At 38.7% G+C, this 20,518-nt stretch overlaps 1 protein-coding gene across 3 annotated transcripts; it reads left to right on the forward strand.

The window, feature by feature from the left end:
- Window positions 1–18: 18 nt before the first annotated feature.
- TBP (TATA-box binding protein) lies at window positions 19–19,113 on the forward strand. Of its 3 annotated transcripts, none has more exons than XM_070733921.1 (8): window positions 19–236; window positions 10,373–10,604; window positions 13,978–14,306; window positions 15,103–15,190; window positions 15,989–16,080; window positions 16,305–16,472; window positions 17,096–17,190; window positions 18,396–19,113. In XM_070733921.1, exons 2-8 carry the CDS (start codon window positions 10,551–10,553, stop codon window positions 18,473–18,475), a joined length of 906 nt encoding a protein of 301 aa, XP_070590022.1. In that variant the 5' UTR covers window positions 19–236; window positions 10,373–10,550; the 3' UTR covers window positions 18,476–19,113. The 3 variants fall into 3 exon arrangements, with proteins under 3 accessions (XP_070590022.1, XP_070590020.1, XP_070590023.1); XM_070733919.1 differs by lacking the exon at window positions 19–236 and adding an exon at window positions 3,289–3,377; XM_070733922.1 differs by lacking the exon at window positions 19–236 and adding an exon at window positions 3,304–3,813.
- The last annotated feature ends 1,405 nt before the right edge of the window (window positions 19,114–20,518 follow it).

A 20,518-nucleotide genomic window follows, 5' to 3' on the forward strand; every position in this document is an offset into this window, starting at 1 on the left:
ACAGCGACCCCTCTGGCTGGGCGGGATATTAAAAAGCCTCAAGAAGGGGCGGGGAAAAAGAGGCCCTTCGTTTATTTAGTCCGAGAGGCGATCGACAAAAGTCCCGGGAAAGTTGGCTTGCGCGACACGTGTGGCTAAAGCGTGTTCGGTTGGTGATGTGTGAACGCTTTGGGTAATCTCTGGAGAGCTTGCTTGGCTGAAAGCTGTGAGGATCAAGGTTTAGGGGCGTCAGAAAGGTAAAATTGAATTGGATAATTAATTAGAAAAGAGTATTTTTCGAAAAGGAAGAGCATGGATTTCCAGTTTTTTCCAGCAATTGTTGACTTGAGAATTAAAAACGATGCCATAGCCCACCCAGGATGGGGACCAGAGCATAGAGGGATGGACTAGAAGATCTCCAAGATCCCTTCCAAATCCTATTGCACTATGTTCTAGTTTAAGAGATGGCTCAGATGTAGGCATTCCTTAATGCCTGTAGTAAGAATGATCAAAAAATGGAAAATATCCCAGCAAAAAATCAATTGCTGGTGTATAGGCAGACTTTCAACAGATTCATGACTCTTTCTTAGAAATTCTTGAAATTTGCATTTGGAAATTAGAACACAGGAATTGCAGATAGAAATTTTTTCTAGAAGATAGAAGAGTTTTCGGAGGGGGGGCATACAAATCTAATAAATTAAATTAAAGTTCATACAATAGGCATAACTAAGTCACACCATAGCTTTTCTGAATACTGAAAGCCAGCCTGCTTGAGTAAAGACTGCAGTGGATCACTGCAGTTCATAATTTGGTAATCCAATTATTGGCTTCCCGGTTGATTTTGCTTGTCAGAAGGTTCCAAAAGATGATCAAGATGACCCCTGGACGCTGTAATCCTCATAAATATAACCAGTTGCCAAGCACTTGGTCAGCTGATGATGGAGATGTTGCAAAGATTGCAACTGTAATTGCAAATATTGTAACTAGCTGCTCAGAGTCCCCTGGGAGTTGAGCTGCATACAAATTGAATAAAATAAAATAAATGAACTGTGAAAAACGGTTCTGAGTCACATTTTTCAATGCTGGCGTGACAATGCTATGGTCACTAAATGAACTGTTGTTAGTCAAACACTGCTTCCAGAGAGAGTAGTAATTCTATGCCTGTCCCAGGGGATCTTTTCATATTTTGTGCTCTCCTTCATTGATCCTTGTTGCACCTGGACAGTCAAGTGGCCCTTAGAAACGAGGGATGGATCTGATGGTTCCTGCCCCCCTCCTCCACATTTACCTTTTAGGTAAGTGATGGCGAACCTATGGCACGTGTTCTGTCGGGCTCTCTGGTAGAATCCTCCCAAAAATTCACAGGTACAAATTTCAGACACACACACGTTTGAAAATTCAAAACAATGTTCTTTATAATGAAAATTCACTTAAACGAAGCCCTCTTTTGGTATAGCAAAGAGCACTCGTCTCCAAACAAGCTGGTAATTTACACAAGTCCCTTATCAGTCCTTGCAGCTGTGAGGCAATTCAAAGTCCTTTCACGAAGTGAAACACACTTTGCTCTGGTTTAGTTTCAAAGCAGGGAAAAATCAGCACACAAAAAGTCAAAGTCAGTAAAGCAGTCATGAAACACAAGGATCAGATAATCCTCCACAATGGCCAAACCCACAGGCTGCTATTTATAGCAGCCTCACTAATTACCACAGCCCCACCCAACCACAGGTGGCCTCATTTTCTTTGATAATAATCTCTCACTTGTTGTTGTTGCCTATGCATCGCTCTCCGCATGCATGGCTGTATCATTAACTCTTGTTCTGAATCCAAGGAGGAGCTAGATAATTGATCTCCTTCTGAGCTGTCTGCCATACTCTCCTCCTCCCTGTCACTCATGTCTTCTTGGTCAGAGGAGCCTTCATCTTCGGATTCCACCGGGGGCAAACCAGGCCTGCAGCATGTGGATGTCTCCCCACATCCACAGTCCTTGGGGCAGGAGCTGGGCCGGAGCTAACCACAACAGCACGGGTGCCACAGGTGGCACATGGAGCCATATCTGCTGGCACCCAAGCTGTTGCCCTAGCTCAGCTTCAATGTGCATGTCTGTGCCGGCCAGCTGATTTTTGGCTCACAGAGGGGCTGGGGCATGTTTTTAGTTTCCAGGGGGATGGGGGGAGCATTTTTACCCTCTCCCAGCTCCAGGGAAGCCTTTGGAGCCTGGGGAGTGCGAAACACTAGCCTACTGGCCGCAGCAGAAGTTGGGAAACAGGCCATTTCCAGCCTCCAGAGGGCCTCCAGGGGGCAGGGGAAGCTGTTTTCACCTTCCCCAGGCATTGAATTATGGGCGTGGGCACTCGCGCATGCACAGTAGCGCTCACCCATGTTCCTTCGGCACCCGAGGGGAAAAAAGTTCGCCATCACTGTTTTAGGTCATCATTTTTTCTTAATCGATGCCTCCCACACAACCTCCGTGGATGAATTATGTATATTATGCCCATTAGGCCCATATATATTGTGACGGATAGGACGCAGCACTGCAAATAACTTCTTCCCAGGCATACAATTTTTGGAAATTATTATTATTAAAATAATAAGAATTTTGTAGTAGAACTATTATTGTCCCTTTTTCTTTTTTTAAAAAAATTGAACATACAGCATCAGTCATGAGGTGGCTTAGAATGGAAGGCATTCAGGGAAAGGCAAAAGAAGGTGGAAGAGGAAGTAGAGAGGGAGGAAGTGAAGGAGAGAGAGGTAGAGGAGGAGTGAAGGGAAAGTGGGTAGGAGGTGGAGATAGAGAAAGAAGAAGGGGAGTGTGAGAAAGAACAAGAAGAGGGATAGACAAGTGTTGGTTATGAAAAGTTTGGAATAAGATAGGCAATTTTGAACAATGGAGGAAAATGTAACTATGTTTACTGCTCAAAAAAATAAAGGGAACACTCAAATAACACATCCTAGATCTGAATGAATGAAATATTCTCATTGAATACTTTGTTCTGTACAAAGTTAAATGTGCACAACAGCAGGTGAAATTGATTGTCAATCAGTGTTGCTTCCTCAGTGGACAGTTTGATTTCCCAGAAGTTTGATTTACTTTGAGTTATATCGTGTTGTTTAAATGTTCCCTTTATATTTTTTTTTAGCAGTGTATGTGGTTTGTAACACTGGAAGGGATATACATGTGACTTGTATGTGAGAAAGTGGAGAAAAATAATAATTATTTAAAAAACTCTTTGGGAAGGCGCCTTTCACCCCCTCATTGCCGCCCTTAAGAAACATGGCGGCTTCAGTAACGGCTCGTTGAAGGTTACCCGCGACTGGCTTGATGACGCACAAAGAGGCGCGCCGCCGGATGAGGCGAGCGCGGTGGGGGCACGGCACAGGTCGGGAGAACTTCTGGAGCGGTGAGTCGCCGGGCCCGGCAGCGCTGCGCTTTTATTTCTGGCGGGCGGGGAATAGGGGGCTCTAGTCGGCCTCGGGCCCCGAGAGAGGTCTTATTTAGGCGGCTTCACAAAAGCGGAGGAGGTCTGGGCCAAAAAACGGTTGCAAATCCGCATGCACCCCGCTCCCGGTCACTTCGGGACATGGAGTCAGCAGCGTTTCCGTTGAGTGTTGCTCGAGGGTTGAGTCACTGCATCGTTTCGAAGGGAGAACTCAGGAATGGGGCAGCTTTGCTTTCTCTTCCCTCCCTCCTGGTTTTTTTTTAACTCCTCCGCCAAGGTTGCTAACCTTGAAGAGTTCAGTGCAATCGGTGTTCCCTGCAAGTCCTCGGATAAGCTGTTCTGTGCATTCACACGGATCGATCCCTGGACACGGAGTTGTCTGAAAACTTCTGTCTCGGTAGGGCTGATTTTCAAAGATCTACTCGCCCGTGAAATAAAACACATCCCTGGGCTGAACAAAGAGGTGTAGTAGTAGAGTAGGCGTGAATGTGTATCTCTGAGCAACTCATTCGGGGTAATTGGAGTGGATTTTTCAGCTTTCTCAAGATGGTTGAAGAGGTTTGCTTAACGCGGGTCTAATGGCGTGGGCTCTTTAAGAATGACAGGCTTGCAGTTTTAGACTTTGCGCTTATGCACCTTATAGGTGGCTATGTATGTGATTCGGCTTATTTGGTTTATACCCAGAGAGTCCTTTGGGAGTATGGTGGCATATAAGTCCAAACAAATAAATACACATACATACATACATGTGTGTGTGTGTGTGTGATTTTTTTGACTATTTTTTGTCCCAAATATAGTAGTCTCCCTTCCTTTTCATTATCAGCAAAAATATGTTATACAGACACACATATACTGCTCAAAATAAAAATAAAGGGAACACTTAAACAACAGAATATAACTCCAAGTAAATCAAACTTCTGTGACATCAAACTGCCACTTAGGAAGCAAGACTGATTTACAATCAATTTCATTTTGTTGTCAAGGCATTCAACTTTGTACAGAACAAAGTATTCAATGAGAATATTTCATTCATTCAGATCTAGGATGTGTTATTTGTTCCCTTTATATTTTTGAGCAGTATGTATTTATTATTTATTCATTTATTAATCTGATTTGTATGCCGCCCCTCTCCGAGGACTCGCTCACAACATATCAGAACAACATAACAATACATCTAAAAATCCAATTAATATGGATAAAAAGACTTTAAAAATTTAATATTTTTTTAAACACACACACACACACATATGCATACAGATAGATACACACACTGCTATATATATGGTCTTAATGGCCCCAGTATCCATGGATTTGTTTTCAGTGGCTCTATACTAGTTCAAGTACTTCAGTGTAAATGGATTGACCTAATAAATCAGGTAATGCTTTTACATTGTTGTTCTAAATGTAGCAACAGTGGAGGAATTTTTGAAGTTCAGTGAATCAGACAAATCTGCTTTATGCCTTTGAGAATCATCCATTTGCAATTTCCCCTAAATGCACTAACAAGTGTAGTGATATTTATAGGCATCATACCCACCATTCAAGATTATTACCATCCATGCTAGGATCTGTCTGTGGTGGCCACCTACCGGTATTTGTAATGGGAGGAAAGAAAAATCTTATACCACTTCTGTTGTGATCTCTTATCCACTTCCGCAATCTGCTACACATTAGAGACATTCCTGTTACCCTCTTGCAGTATTTTAGAAATCACTGCAGAGAAATGGTCACAATGTAGAGATTCGGTGGAAAATGAAGGGTTATCCCCATGAACATAGTCATGCTTTGTTTCCTTGTGAAACTGAGAATTGGAGAATAAATTTACGTTTTAAATGTAGAGGAACTGTAGACTTAATTGTGGCAGTTTAATATTTGCTCTGATTTTATTCGTGTTGATAAAACCAGGACAAATAGATGAGATTTCTTAATCCTATTTATACTACTGATGTATTAGTTTAAATATTAATACCAGTACATACATTCCTCCAAATATTGATAAAATGTAACCAAAGTGTAACAACTCTTGTTTATAGTTCAGTCCTATATAAATTCTATGGTTAATGCTGCTTATAGAAAACAAACCATAAATGACAAAACAGGAAATAAGTCCTTTTGAATTTAGAATACTTTGGTGGTGGGTCTTTGTTTTTATTGAGCTCTGTTGTTTTATTGCAGAGGTCTTTATCCAAACTAGTAACATCATTAATGCTTGCCCTATCTATTTTGGTAGGAGTGGTCTTCAGGGTACTGATTGCTGGTGGGGAGATATTTAGGTGCCTTGTCCTTGTGATTGGTTAAGACTTATTGTCATAGCTTCAACTCACCATCCTAGACCAAGTCCAATCCAAAAAATAGAGAATTCTTAGAAGCCTGGCATTCTAGCAAATTGGCCATCAACAGACATAAAAGTATCTACAGGTGTGCAAAAGAGGCAGTCAACAAGCCAAAAAGAGAACAAAAAACACCTCCTCACCATCAATCTTCACTCTGATGAGCATAGATGAGCACCAAGATTAATATCAGACCAACAATGAAAAGTCCAGCTAAAGAACCTCGAAGACCAACTCCCTTGTACAGGGCATGCCACTAGAATATAAATTGAGAGCAAACTCTTGTTCTTACTATTACTGATGTTGTTTAGTTTGAATAATGAAACTTCTTCAAGAAAACAAGCAAGCTTGGAGGACAAGAATTTCCTCATTTCAAGCCTGAGCTACAAATGTTCTCCTTTATTGGGATAGTTGCTGTTTGTCACACCTTCTTATTCATTTTCGACAGGTAGAATATTTAGACCTTATCTATTCTAATTTACAGTTTTTGCAGGTACAAATTCCTATGGAAAGAGAATTTTTTAAGTATTGATTTATGTTTCTAGCTAGATAATTTGAGATTATTGAAGTTGTTTCTGATTGAATAAACATTAAGTTATATTTTTCATTTTCACTATTGCACTGTTAAATCAAAATTCTTAAAATAAATGACTCCTCGCTAGTAGTGGGAATGACCATTAGTGTAACTTGGTTTCTCTGGTGTGGTGGTGATTAAACAATGTACAGAATTTGTGGTTTATTTAGTGTGTGCAAATAGAGAAGTCTTGTGCTGCTTTTGTAACAAATTAGAATTTGATAACCATGTTCTTGATTTTTTTTATAACTTGTTCTTGGTGGGAGAAAGTGACAAGGATCCTCTTTCCATTTGTGCTAATTATACAATGAAAGGAGATTACAGTACATGGATCCTTTAGCACCTGCTAAAAGGAATATAACAAAGACACTGACTGAACTAGTCATGGTAAGCTAGAATTCTTCAGAATACTAGCTAAGAGTGACATACAGATGGGTTATTTAATTGAACTATGTACAGTAATCCAAAGGCCTTGTTAATTGATTCTTGTTTATTAAAGGTGTTAGAATCTTAAGAGTAAGATGGATCCACATAGGCCAATTCATTATTTGTGCAGGAATTCAAATTTAATAATCTCCAATCATGGGTTATTTAGACTCAAAACACATTTAGTAAAGAAAATCAGCAGGTTCTCTGGCAGTCAGTTTTCCAGTTGAACTGTTCTTACTGCTAGGAAGATTTTGTAAGATTTTGTCAATTGATCAGCGGAACAGCTTGCCTCCAGAAGTTGTGAATGCTCCAACACTGGAAGTTTTAAAGAAGATATTGGATAACCATTTGTCTGAAATAGTATAGCGTCTCCTGTCTAAGCAGGGGGTTGGACTAGAAGACCTCCAAGGTCCCTTCCAACTCTCTTGTTGTTGTTAAGTCAAAATCAGCCTTCCTATAAATCTGTTATTCTATGTGCAGTACTCTGGACTAAAAGTCTTAACTTTCTTCTCTGGGGTGTACTTCCAGGTTTTTGTAGAGTAGTATTTACACATTTGTAGTCCTCTCAGATCCTTCAACCTCTCTTTATTAGTCTCAATTCTAGTCTTGATTCATCCTTATTATGCTTCTGTAATCAGTCTAAATCATTCTTTAAGTGTGCTTTCTAGTATGGATCACATAAACTCAAAGTGGAGGTTACCTTGTGCAAAATAAAGTACTGTATGTAGAACACATATTTCCCTTTGGTTACTACATTTGTATAAATGCACCCTCGATATCAGGCCTGTCCAACCTACGGCCCATTGGCTGCATGTGGCCCTGGACAGTTAGTAAGGTGGTTCCACAAAATCATAACATTTTTACATTATGTTATTTATATACATTAATTATATGTTTTATATGTGACCCTTGACAATTCATCTTAATGCAATCAAGGTAAGCCAAAAGGGTGAACACCATGTTCAATATTCATTTGCCCTAAATATTCATTTTTTTTCTAGATTTACTGAATCCCTCTTGAGATAATTCAGAAGTATCAAAAAATACATCTCTCAGAACAGCAATGGTTTCAGTGTGTTCTGGGAGTGATCGAACACCAAAGCAGACCTTTTGAACCCAGAACAACATGTCTTAAAACAGTTACTGCTAAGAATATTTTTATATCTTATTTTCCTCAGCTTTTGCATTAGGCTCTTATCAATTACTTGGCGGAACCAGGTGTTAACGTATGAGCCAGTGTTTCTTAATTGTTTTTGTAATTGAAAAATCATTGGATAAAACCAACTCTCCCTTTACATTTTTGTCTTTAAAAGCATTAAACATATCTGGGAAGAAATCATTATAGTTGCATAGTCGAGGAATGACTACAATCCCATTCTGATGAAGCCCCATTTTTAGGTATTTATCACTAGTTTTGCCATGAACCGCCCCGAATCCCTGGGGAATTGAGCGGCATAGAAATTTGACTAAATAAATAAATAATTATTATCATCCTATTTCATATTTGTACTTTTCTTTTGGAGTTCTTGTGCAAAACCGTAGTGCCACCTAACAGAGCACATGTGGACTCATTGTCAGGAATTGTGCTTGAGACCTTTTTTTACTATGTTTTCCGAATGTTGGTAGATGTTTTTAACCACTAATCCATTTTTTGTAAGCCATTGACTAGTCCTGAACATGGGAAAGTGGGAGCTGAAGTGATAAATACACTGTGGCTTGGCAGGCAACAATCTGAGGCAATAAGCAGGCTGGCGAATGGAGGAAGGTTGCAACAGGCCACCTCCATGAAAATTGAAACACGGTTCAGTTAAACCCCTGGCACAGGGTAAAAACTAAAACTAACAATATTTTGTTTTTATCTGGTTTTGGATATATGTTTATCTTTCCTTGATAATGTTTCTTCTTTTTAAAGAGAATTCTTACCTTATATAATAATAATAACAATAACAACAACAATAATAATAATAATAATAATAGTAATAATAATAATAATAATAATAATAGTAATAATAATTTAATAATTTATTGAATTTGTATGCCGCCCCTCTCCGTAGACTCGGGGCAGCTAACAACGATAAAAACAACATGTAACAATCCAATAATAAAACAACTAAAAACCCTTATTATAAAACCAAACATACACACAAACATACCATGCATAACTTGTAATGGCCTAGGGGGAAGGAATATCTCAACTCCCCCATGCCTGGCGGTATAAGTGAATCTTGAGTAGTTTACGAAAGACAGGGAGGGTGGGGACAGTTCTAATCTCTGGGGGGAGTTGGAGAACTACTTAGGTATTATTGTTTTTAAGCGACATTATTTGTATATTGATTTTTATTGAAGGCATATGTGATGTATGGGGTTTTTTATGTTATTGATGCAGAGGAAAAAAAACCTTTTAAAAAAGAATTTTCTTGCCTTGTATTCTTGCTCAGGACTGTATCCATTTGAATGCGAATATCCATGCAAACGTTTCTTTTAAAATAAAGTGTAACTGTCCTGATTTTTTTGAGACATTTTCTAGATAAATGTATGCAAAGCAAATGATATAAGTGAAAGGAGTAGGCAAAATCCTTTACGTCTAGAAATTTGCTTCAAGAGAAGGTAGATGACTTTCTTGAGTGAAATCAAAAATAGGAAAGAACTAATTTAAGTATTTTTAACCTACTCAGTAAGTTTTGTTTTTTCTTTTATTAGGAATTTACCTCATCTTTTTTTAGGTTATTTTGTTTGGTTTGTTCTTCTTTAATAGTTACAATGGAATATAAAAGTAACAAGCTGTGACAAGATGATTTGCTGTTGTTTGTTATGCATCCAAAATGTAACTATAAATTATTCCTTAATTCAGGGCATAACTGAGGCAGGAAAAAGAAACTAAATGTTGTTTTTTTTCTGTCTACAGTAATCCCTTGTTTTTCGCGGGGGATGTGTTCCAAGACCACCCGTGAAAAATGAATTCCCGTGAAGTAGAGAAAAGATCGTTTTTAATGTATTTAACGAGTATTTGGACTTTTAAAACCCACCCTTTGCATTAAACAGTCATTCTATAATGTTTCTCAGCTGGAACTACATGTGATATCCTACCAGTTTCTTTAATAGAGTACAGTAGTACTGTAGAGGAATTTTATGGATTTATGGATTTAAAATTTTCAATGGATTTAAGCCCCTTTTGAAAACCCATGAAGTAGCGAATCCGCAAAAGATGAACCATGAAGTAGCGAGGGATTACTGTACAGTATATCCTGTTTTCAAAGTTGAGTCAAGTAGGCAATGTAATTTCTTTTTTTGCCCATTTTTTGGGGAAAAAGCTTGCCACAAACTCTCCTTATGTACTTTTTGCTATAATTTTAAATGTTATATTGCAGTAAAACAATATAACATTTAAAATTATAGCAAGTGAAACCTTCAAAGAAGATTTACCATTGCAGATTTTAACCAACATTTTGTTATTTAACTATATTTATGTAATTAATTTCTGAATCACATGCCTGTCAGGTGCGGGAAACAATAAACCTGGGAACATTAGTTCATCTGTGGAAAATAGTTACTGCAACACAGCAAGAATGTATGCTATGAATTTTATTTGAACATAATAATGTGAGACTTTTTCTCTTTTTCAGGTCTGGAATCTTTATTTTATATACTTGATGTTTCATCAAATATGTCAATACAGACGGCAAACTAGTTTTTGGGATGCTTTAAGGAAAGCTACTTTCTTAACATAGATGTTGTGAAGCTTGATTTCTGGATTAAATTTATGCAAGCAGTCCTCATTTGACTGGACACCAGATTGCTGCAATGGATCAGAACAACAGTTTACCACCCTATGCTCAGGGCTTACAATCCCCACAGGTAAAAATATATAAACTAATGAATTTATTGAAAAACAAAACTTTCAAAACAATTTTTAGAGATCTGCAGAATTGGATGGGTTGTGGATTCCATATTTTTTTTTACCTTCCTTTGTTTTCCTTGAATTTTAAAACAGTCATGTTTATAACCTCTCTGTACCTCAATACTACATTGGTTGCTATTTGCCATGCTAGCTTCTGCAAGTTAGGACAAGTTTTGGTTAATTCTTATCTCTAACTTTTCAATGGGATCAGTGATGGATATTAAGGCAGTAAGAATTGTTTATTGTTATTTCACTATTGAAACTCCTGGCATGAACAGAACAGTAATTGCTTGATATTTCAGGTTTATCTGCTTGAGATATACGGACATATTTGTCACTTTTTCTCCCTCTATTTTAAGTCTTTCTAAACTTACTGGAACCAGAACAAGAAAGCATTTTCTCCCCCTTTATTTTTTTGTATTTTTTCCAATAGTGTTTATTAAGGATTATTTTAATCAAATAAAACTAATTCAAAAGTCTAATACAACTATCCATTAAAAAAGAAAAAAGTGAGGGAACTCCCTCCCAAAACCTAAACAATAGTTTAAAAAAAAAAAAAAAAGGAAAACTTTGCCCTTCATCACCAGTAAGTATTCTTCAGGATTAACAGTTTATCGCTGTCTGTAAAAATATAATCAAATACATCTTCATTTCATACCTCAAGCCCTTTTCTATCTATTTTCTCTAAATCTTCAGCCCTCCTTATCCAATCAACAGAGTCCAATAACAAATACCCCAAATACCTAATAACACAAGTGTATAATCCCCTTTTCCACATAGTCTGAATCCCCTAGAATCTACATTTTGCTTCATTCTGTAAATTGAGTGTCCTCTAATGCAGTGATTTTCAACCTTTTTTGAGCCGTGGCACATTTTTTACATTTACAAAACCATGGGCACATTGAGGGGGGGGGGGGCTAAAAAAAGTTTGGACAAAAAATTCTCTCTCTCTCTCTCTTCTTCCCTTTTGCTCTATTTCTCTCTCCCTCCCTTTTTCTCCCTTCCTCTTTTTTTCTCTCTCCATCCCACTTTCTTTCTCTCTTCCTTCCTTCCTCTTTTTTGCTCTTTCTCCCACCTTCCCTCCCTCTCCTTCTCTCTCTCTCTTGCTTTCTTTCTCTCTTGCTCTTTCTTTCTCTCTCTCGTTCTCTTTCTTTTTCTCTCTCTTGCTTTCCCTCTCTCTCTCGTTTTCTTTCTCTCCCTCTTGCTTGTTTTCTCTCTCTTGTTTTCTTTCTCTCTCTGAGCTTCGCGGCACACCTGACCATGTCTCACGGCACACTAGTGTGCCGCCGCACACTGGTTGAAAAACACTGCTCTAATGTAATCTTTAATTCCCGAACTTTTAAAGTTTTATGGTTTTTTTTAAAAAACCAAACAAAACAGAAGCATTTTCCCACAGAAAGGATTCTTTATAAATTGATTCCCGAATGAGTTTTATCTGAAGCCTAAGTCCATTTGTAACTTTTTAAAGATCAAAAGTTTTAATCATCTTTTTGTTGTGTGTCCCTCCCTCCCCCACAAAACAAAAAGTTCTTAAACCTGTAGTTAAAGTTGCTCCTGCTATAGATTGAAGGAAGATCATTTTGGTGCTCTAAAACTTGTTGTTCCAAGGATTCCTAATAGCCGAACAGCAGTTAACAATTTCCAAAAGCAATTAGAAAGAAAGTATGTGAACACAATGTCTTTTGAAAGTTGCTGACCATAATTTGAAGGAGAGTAAACTGGAGACTGCTGCCTTGGGGTTTCCTTGCAAGGAGTTGCTGTCTGAAGCACTTGTGGGCAATCCGACATCTTCTCCTTGTCTGGAGAGGAATGATCATAGAGCCAGTTTGCTCACTGGCTCTTCATTCCACCGCAGTTGTCAGCTTCACTTTTTCTAGATCTGTTCTTCAGTTCATTTCTTCTCCGAAAGGGACTTTCACAATTCAATTTTTTTGGACCACTAGAATACTTTTAAATTGTCTACTTAATTTGGCAGCAAAACCATCCATTTTCACGAACCCAAATAAATTATTGGATATGTGCATACATTCTAAATGAACAGTGTAATGTGAATGTTTCTTTTTCATTTAATCGGGCAGTGTTCTTGCTAGCTTCAACTTTGGAAAGGTTTATTTAAAGAGATTGCAGTGATCGTTTCACTGTTGAAAATCTGATTGTGATACTTATGAATTAATTATTGAATGGGATCCAAAAGTAAGATGTGTGGCAAAAGCAGCTTGGTGAATATTCATCTATGCTCTATTGTATTTTGAACAAAATCCACTGCATAGTTATTCAGAAGCAAATTGCTGTGCAATTGAACTTAGCAATAGCATTTAGACTTATATACAACTTCACAGTGCTTTGCAGCCCTCTCTAAGCAGTTTATGGACAGTAAGCATCTTGCCCCTAACAATCTGGGTCCTCATTTTATTGACCTTGGAAGGAAGGAAGGCTGAGTCAACCTTGAGCCTACTGAGATTCAATCTGCCAAATTGCTGGCAGCTGGTGATCAGCAGAAGTAGCTTGCAGTAACATGAAGTAACTTTTAATATACTGTACATTGGATTGCAGTTGTGTTTTATGAGCCATGATCGCACAAAGCTTAGAATGCAATGTTGCAGGCAAATGATGCTAACTGCCAGCAGTTCAATTCCCACCGGTTCAAAGTTGACTCAGCTTTCTATCCTTCTGAGGTGGGTAAAATGAGGAGCCAGATTGTAGGGCAATATGGAGACCCTGAAAACTGCTTAGACAGGGCTGCAAAGCACCGGGAAGCAGTCTATAAATCTTATTGTTATTGCTACGATATCCAGAATACAGCAGCCGTTCTGTAAATAATTCCACACATTCCTAATTGTGTTCATCATTTATTTATTTATTTATTTGATTTGGTTTGATTTGTATGCCCCCCCCCTCCGTAGACTCGGGACGGCTCACAGCAATAATAAACAATATATAACAAATCTAATAATTTAAAAGAAACACTAAAAGCCCCATTATTAAAAGCAAACATACACACAAGCATACCATACATAAACTGTATAGGCCTGGGGGAGATGTTTCAATTCCCCCATGCCTGACAGCAAAGGTGGGTTTTAAGGAGTTTACGAAAGGCGAGGAGGGTGGGGGCAGTTCTAATCTCTGGGGGGAGCTGGTTCCAGAGGGCTGGGGCCGCCACAGAGAAGGCTCTTCCCCTGGGTCCCGCCAAACGACATTGTTTAGTTGACGGGACCCGGAGAAGGCCCACTCTGTGGGACCTAATCAGTCGCTGGGATTCGTGCGGCAGAATTCATAGCTCATGTATGTTGCAGTCTTTTTAACTTTTTAAAAATTGTATTCATTTTGTAGAGTGCAATGACTCCAGGCATCCCTATTTTTAGTCCTATGATGCCCTATGGCACTGGGCTGACACCTCAACCTGCTCAGAGTACCAACAGTTTGTCTATCCTGGAAGAACAACAGAGGCAGCAGCAGCAACAAGCAGCAGCACAGCAGTCCACCTCACAACCAACGCAAGTAGCACCTGGTCAAACCCCACAGCTCTTCCACTCACAGACTCTTACAACCGCTCCTTTACCAGGAACCACGCCCCTCTACACCTCTCCCATGACCCCCATGACCCCAATAACGCCTGCCACCCCTGCGTCCGAAAGCTCTGGGATTGTACCGCAGCTGCAGTAAGTGCAGATTCCACTCTGCTCTCACAAATCCTGTACGGGTAGCCCTCGACTTAACAGCAGTTCATTTAGCGACCTTTCAAAAATTCCGACGACGGCGGAAAAAGTGACTTACGGGTGTTTTTCAGAGTTACGACCGTAGCAGCATCCCCCATGGTCATGGGATTGAAATTAAGATGCTTGGCAACTGGTTCATATTTATGACCATCCCAAGGTCCTTTTGCGACCTTCTGGCAAAGTCAATGGGGAATCCAGATTCATTTAACAACCGTGTGCCTAACTTAATAAATGTAATGATTCACTTAACAACTGTGGCAAAAAAAAGTTGTAAAATGGGAGAAACTCACTTAACAAATGTTTCACTTAGCAACATAAATGTTTGGCTCAAATGTGGTCGCAACTCAAGGATTACCTGCACTTAATCAATGGTACATTTTAAGGGGGAATTCTATATTGATATTTTTTTAGAGCAAGGTGGGCAGCCTGAATTCTGAGTTCAGGCTTCCAAGTGGCTATGTTTCAATTGCATATGCTGCTGTATTGAATACTGAACAAGGCTTTTAAAACTGGTACCTTGCAGGCATTTTATTGAGAATGCCAGTGCATTACGTTGGATTTAAAAATACTTCCGGTTGTTTAAAATTTCTTTGGTGTCTCTGAGGTCTTTTATGTTTAGATTTCTACCGGTATTGTGACTTGTAGCTAGTGTTCACATGGTTACTCTTGCCACCAATTTTTGTAGTGTCTTCATTTGAAGCTTTTAAGATTACCTAATACATCTCTAAATTCTTTCCAGGAATATTGTGTCTACAGTAAATCTTGGTTGCAAACTTGACCTCAAAACCATTGCCCTGCGTGCTCGAAATGCCGAATATAATCCCAAGGTATGATATAACAGAGAGATGACAATCAATATTACATTAATCAATTATGATTGTTTGCCATTTTTGCTTCTCATAGCCCACATGACTTGCTTTAGTTATTGCAATTTATTTCTGAGTATGCTTTTTACATGTAGGCAAGAAAAAAGTTCTTTGGGGCTGCAGTAATAACCTTAAAGAAGAATGTGCATTCATGTTGTGTCAAACCATTTTATACTAAACACTTTGAAAAACATATAAGTATTTGTTGTAATATACAGTCGTTTTTGGCAAAATAAAAGGTAAAATTTGACAGAACTACTAGATCCCATTTCTAGTTGGCCATTAAGAATGGTTTTACAAAACTGGCTGGATTCATAGGTCATGCCAAGTAACCTACATTGTGACTTTCCCTTTTGGTAGTAATTGTGGGAAGAAGATCTTGTTAATCCTCTTGTAAAAGAAATTTTACAAAGTAATGAAGTATTACATGAAAACAGTAATTGTTTTCACTTAGAGTAAGCATTCATAAAGCAGTTTCTTCTAGAATTAATTTGATGAAAAAGTACTATCCATTCTACCTGAATTCAAACCAAACGTACTGCAATGTTTTGGCTATTAAGTTTGAGACATGTCTTTTCCATAAACAAACAAAAGGAACTAATATATTTATTGAATTACACTGTATTTGTAACTGTAGATGGTTTAATATTTTTTTGAAGTATGGAGATTATTGCAACTTCAACTTACTAACTAATGTACGTTTAGAGATTTGTTGTTGTTGTACAGTAGTTATATAAGTGTTTGTTCTTTGTGTTTCAGCGTTTTGCTGCTGTAATTATGAGAATAAGAGAGCCACGTACGACAGCTCTCATATTCAGCTCTGGAAAAATGGTGTGTACAGGAGCTAAAAGGTATGAAGCCGAAGCAATTGTCTGCAGCCATTTAACTTATTACCATTTAGCCCAACAGATATGGCTATTTGACACAGGTAATCTGTTAAAAGCCAACTAATAGGTTTTTATTTATTTGTTGCATTTATATGCCACTCACTTCGAAACGGACTCTGACGGTATGCAATTTACATGTGTATCATTCAGTTTCCTTGATGAAATAAAACGCATCTTATATTTTTCAGTGAAGAGCAGTCCAGGTTGGCTGCGAGAAAGTATGCGAGAGTTGTACAGAAGTTGGGCTTCCCTGCAAAATTTTTGGATTTTAAAATTCAAAATATGGTTGGCAGTTGTGATGTAAAATTCCCTATCAGACTTGAGGGATTGGTTCTTACGCATCAACAGTTTAGCAGGTAGGCAATAATTCTTTTGTATACAGTGTTCTCTCGATTTTCGCGGGTTCGAACTTCGCGAATTGTCTACCACGGTTTTTCAAAAATATTAATTAAAAAATACTTCGTGTTTTTCCCCCCTATACCACGATTTTTCCCACCCGATGACATCATATGTCATTGCCAAACTTTTGTCTGTCTTTAAAAAACATTTTTTAAAATAAACTTTAATAAATAAACATGGTGAGTAAGAATGGTTGCTAAGGGAATGGGAAATTCTAATTTAGAGGTTTAAAGTGTTAAGGGAAGGCTTGGGATACTGTTCATAGCCAAAAATAGTGTATTTACTTCCGCATCTCTACTTCCCCGAAATTCGACTCGCGGGTGGTCTCGGAACACATCCCCCGCGAAAATCGAGGGAACACTGTAGTCTAGTATATTTTGTCTGAAACGTTTGCATTGAGGAATTAGCAGTAATAATGAAAAAATACAGATAGGCCCTGGAGAACATAAAACATAACTTAATAGCATCTCAGCTTAATCCACATGTAACAGAAGGAAAAAATGCATTTCTATTACTGAGCAAATACTTTGATCAATCTACACTAGCTTTATATTTTACTTATATAGAACTTTTCTTTCAGTTATGAACCAGAATTGTTTCCTGGTTTAATCTACAGAATGATCAAACCAAGAATTGTACTGCTCATATTTGTTTCTGGAAAAGTAGTTTTAACAGGTAAGCCATATTTGAAATTACTGTGCAGTGACTGTAGCAAATTGAAAAGTACCTAACAAAGATTTCAAATACCTAATTAACAAATACATACATATTAATGCATTGGTTTGTGCCTTTCCCCCCCTTTATTATAATATACTATTTGGGTGCATTTTTTTACCCAAATATTTTTTATTTGTCCTGTAGTGTTAATATGTTGCAGCAATTAAATGTATTAATGCCTTTAACGTCCACTCAGAAAATACAGTTGGTACAAGGTATAGCCATGTTATGTGCTAACTGATGCTGGATGCAGTAAACATATTATGCCTGTGCTACAGGCTGAATCTTGGCTGCCTATAGGTTTTCAGGTACAATTTTGAATGCAAGCTTTGTCTGATGAAGTTTTATATGGCTGGGTGCTGGAAGATCTGTGGGACTATCTCTTTCAAAGGAATTGGATTGCTGATAGCTCCCCATTATCATGGAATTGAGAAGGGGATGCTTTTCAATTATGACTTGTTTTGTGGAATAGACTTCCTATATCTGGTGGCGTTTGGGAAGCAGGTTAAAAACTCTTCCAGAGGCCTTTTTAACTAACACCCTAGGAATTGTTGATGTATTGTCCCAGTATAAAATAAATGTTAAGTATTGTTTTGTAACTACAGTGGTACCTCTACCTACAAATGCCTCTACTTACGAACTTTGTGTTCAAGATTTTTTTGCCTCTTCTTGCCTCCGTGGGGCCTCTCTAGGAATCTCCTGGGAGGAAACATGTCTGGAAAAGGCAGGGAGAAGCATCTGTGGGGCCTCTCTAGGAATCTCCTGGGAGGAAACAGCCTCCACCCTCCCTGTGGTTTCCTCAATCGCACACATTATTTGCTTTTACATTGATGCCTATGGGAAAAATTGCTTCATCTTACAAACTTTTCTACTTAAGAACCTGGTCACGGAGCAAATTAAGTTTGTAAGCAGGGGTACCACTGTATATAGTTATGACAAAGGCAAAAGTTCCTGCCAAAGGACCTTCTATGGAGTCCAGATTAAGACTACAACTGCTCTACTTGCCGAGCAAAAGTTCTATGAATTCAGTGCACAGGTTTGAATTATGAGCAATTTCGATATATACCATTTGTTAATACTTTCTTTAAAAAATTAGAAAACTAGTGATGGTAGCTATAGAATGTCTGGACCTAGTGGTTAAATATACTCCTTTTTCCTTTTAGGTGCAAAAGTCAGAGGTGAAATTTATGAAGCGTTTGAAAATATTTATCCTATTTTAAAAGGATTCAGAAAAACAACGTAACAGTTCCATGTGCTCATCCATGAAGCTGGGGCACATTTTTAAAGGTATTGATTATGGCACAGCAGTAACACACACATCAGGACTTGGAATGTTTTTCCAGATAGTGCCTCTTTCCCTGTTTTTCACGGGAAGGGAACATATCATTGTGTGTTTCATCTGCACCAAGTTACTGTGCATTGCTTCACCATGTTCTCACACAAGAAAAACAGCTTATTTATATTTCTGGCTTTTAAAAAGGCTAATTTTTAAATTCTGAGTGTCTTACGCTGGCAAGCTGGCTAAACCGTATTATCCAACGTTTAAAACTCTGGGGTTACTTACAGTATTCTTTTCAAACATGGATTTTATAATTAGAAACGTTAATTTTATGCTTTTAGACCTACTTCCACATTCCCTACATTGCCAGTGTTCAGCAGGACAGAAACTTTGCTAGTGAAGACAGATGGCTGTATATATTTCTCATTTTGTGAAACAATTCTAAATGTATAATTACTTGACTAATTTGAATAGTAAAATTTGTGGTCAATATTGGCTTTTGCTGTTTAAATGTGCTAATTGCATGGATATAGCTAAAATAACTTGATTTTTATAAGATTTTTATTAACAACCCAGTATTAAAGTAATGTTTTGCCATTTCAGTTATTTTTGTGTTGTTTCTTAACAGTGTCTTAGTTTGAGATCCTTATCTCCAAGAGGATTTAAGCTACAATATAACATTTTCCCCTCTAGTATTAAGAATGCATTAGTGATAAAAAATAGCTGGTTTCCAATTTTTTTTCCCCATTATAAAAATAAAATGAAGGCGACTACTGTACAGTGATCCCTCGATTTTCGCGATCTCAATCTTCGCGAAACACTATATCGCGATTTTTCCACCCGATGACGTCACTCCTTTCCTTTCTCATCTTTCTTTCTCTCTCTCTTTCTCTATCTTGCTTCTTCCTCTCTCACACTCTCTTCCTCCCTCTCTCATCTCTTTCTTTCCTTCTCTCTCTTTCTCTATCTCTCCCCCTCTTGCTCTCGAGCGGCAAGCGAGCAGCCGGGCGGGCGGGTGAACGGGCAAGCGGCAAGCGAGCGGCTGGGTGGGCGGGTGACGGGCAAGCGGCAAGCGAGCAGCTGGGTGGGCGGGTGAACGGGCAAGCGGCGAGCGGCCGGGCGGGCGGGTGACGGGCAAGCGGCAAGCGATCTTGGGGTTTCCCCTTTGCCTGGGCGGCGGGAAGACCCAGGGAAGGTTCCTTCGGCCGCCAGCGCGGCAGCAGCGAGGAGCCGAAGATGGGGTTTCCCCTTTGCCTGGGCAACGGGGAAACCCCATCTTCAGCTCCTCGCTGCTGCCGCGCTGCGGAGCAGATCAGCTGCTGGGCGGCCGAAGGAACCTTCCCTGGGTGCCGCCCGCCGCCCACGCAAACTCCACCATCTGCGCATGTGCGGCCATGAAAAAAAAGGGCGCGCATGCGCAGATGGTGTTTTTACTTCCGCAACCCTACATCGCAAAAAATCGATTATCGCGAGGGGTCTTGGAACGGAACCCTCGCGATACTCGAGGGATCACTGTATTCCTATTAGGTTAAGGTGGAGATGGATTTATGTACATTTAAGTACAAAAGAATACCATATAGGTATTAACTTATATGGGCAGCATAGAAATTAAACAAACAAACAAACAATTTTTCCCCATTCCTCCGCTATAAAGCAAGTAGGTGAATCTCAGATATAATCTATCTTCACCTTCCTCTCTTTCCCTTCTTCTCTTACAATGGCCAAGATGAGGTTGAGCCATTCAGTACCAAAATGACAAGACTTTACGTCCATTATTATTTTTAGTATGAATTGGCCAATTGTTTCAATAAACCATAACGAGTGATTTCAGACCACAGCCGAAGAATGGGACATACTGTATTCAGAAGTATACATAGCAGCTTATTTTAAATTTTTGTTGAATTACATTGCAAGTTATCATGGAAACTTTGAACTCAAAAGTAATGCTTCCTATCTATTTGCACTTCAAGACTCATCCCATTGGGGTATTTTTCCCCACCACAATGA

This window comes from Erythrolamprus reginae, chromosome 1 (genome assembly GCF_031021105.1).
Source record: "Erythrolamprus reginae isolate rEryReg1 chromosome 1, rEryReg1.hap1, whole genome shotgun sequence".
NCBI lineage: Eukaryota > Metazoa > Chordata > Lepidosauria > Squamata > Dipsadidae > Erythrolamprus > Erythrolamprus reginae.

Coding starts and splice junctions, on each gene's coding strand:
- TBP (XM_070733921.1), top strand. CDS start 10,551: ATGGATCAGAACAACAGTTTACCACCCTATGCTCAGGGCTTACAATCC. Junction 10,605..13,977: donor AGGGCTTACAATCCCCACAG/GTAAAAATATAT, acceptor TTCATTTTGTAG/AGTGCAATGACTCCAGGCAT. Junction 16,473..17,095: donor ACGCATCAACAGTTTAGCAG/GTAGGCAATAAT, acceptor CTTTTCTTTCAG/TTATGAACCAGAATTGTTTC.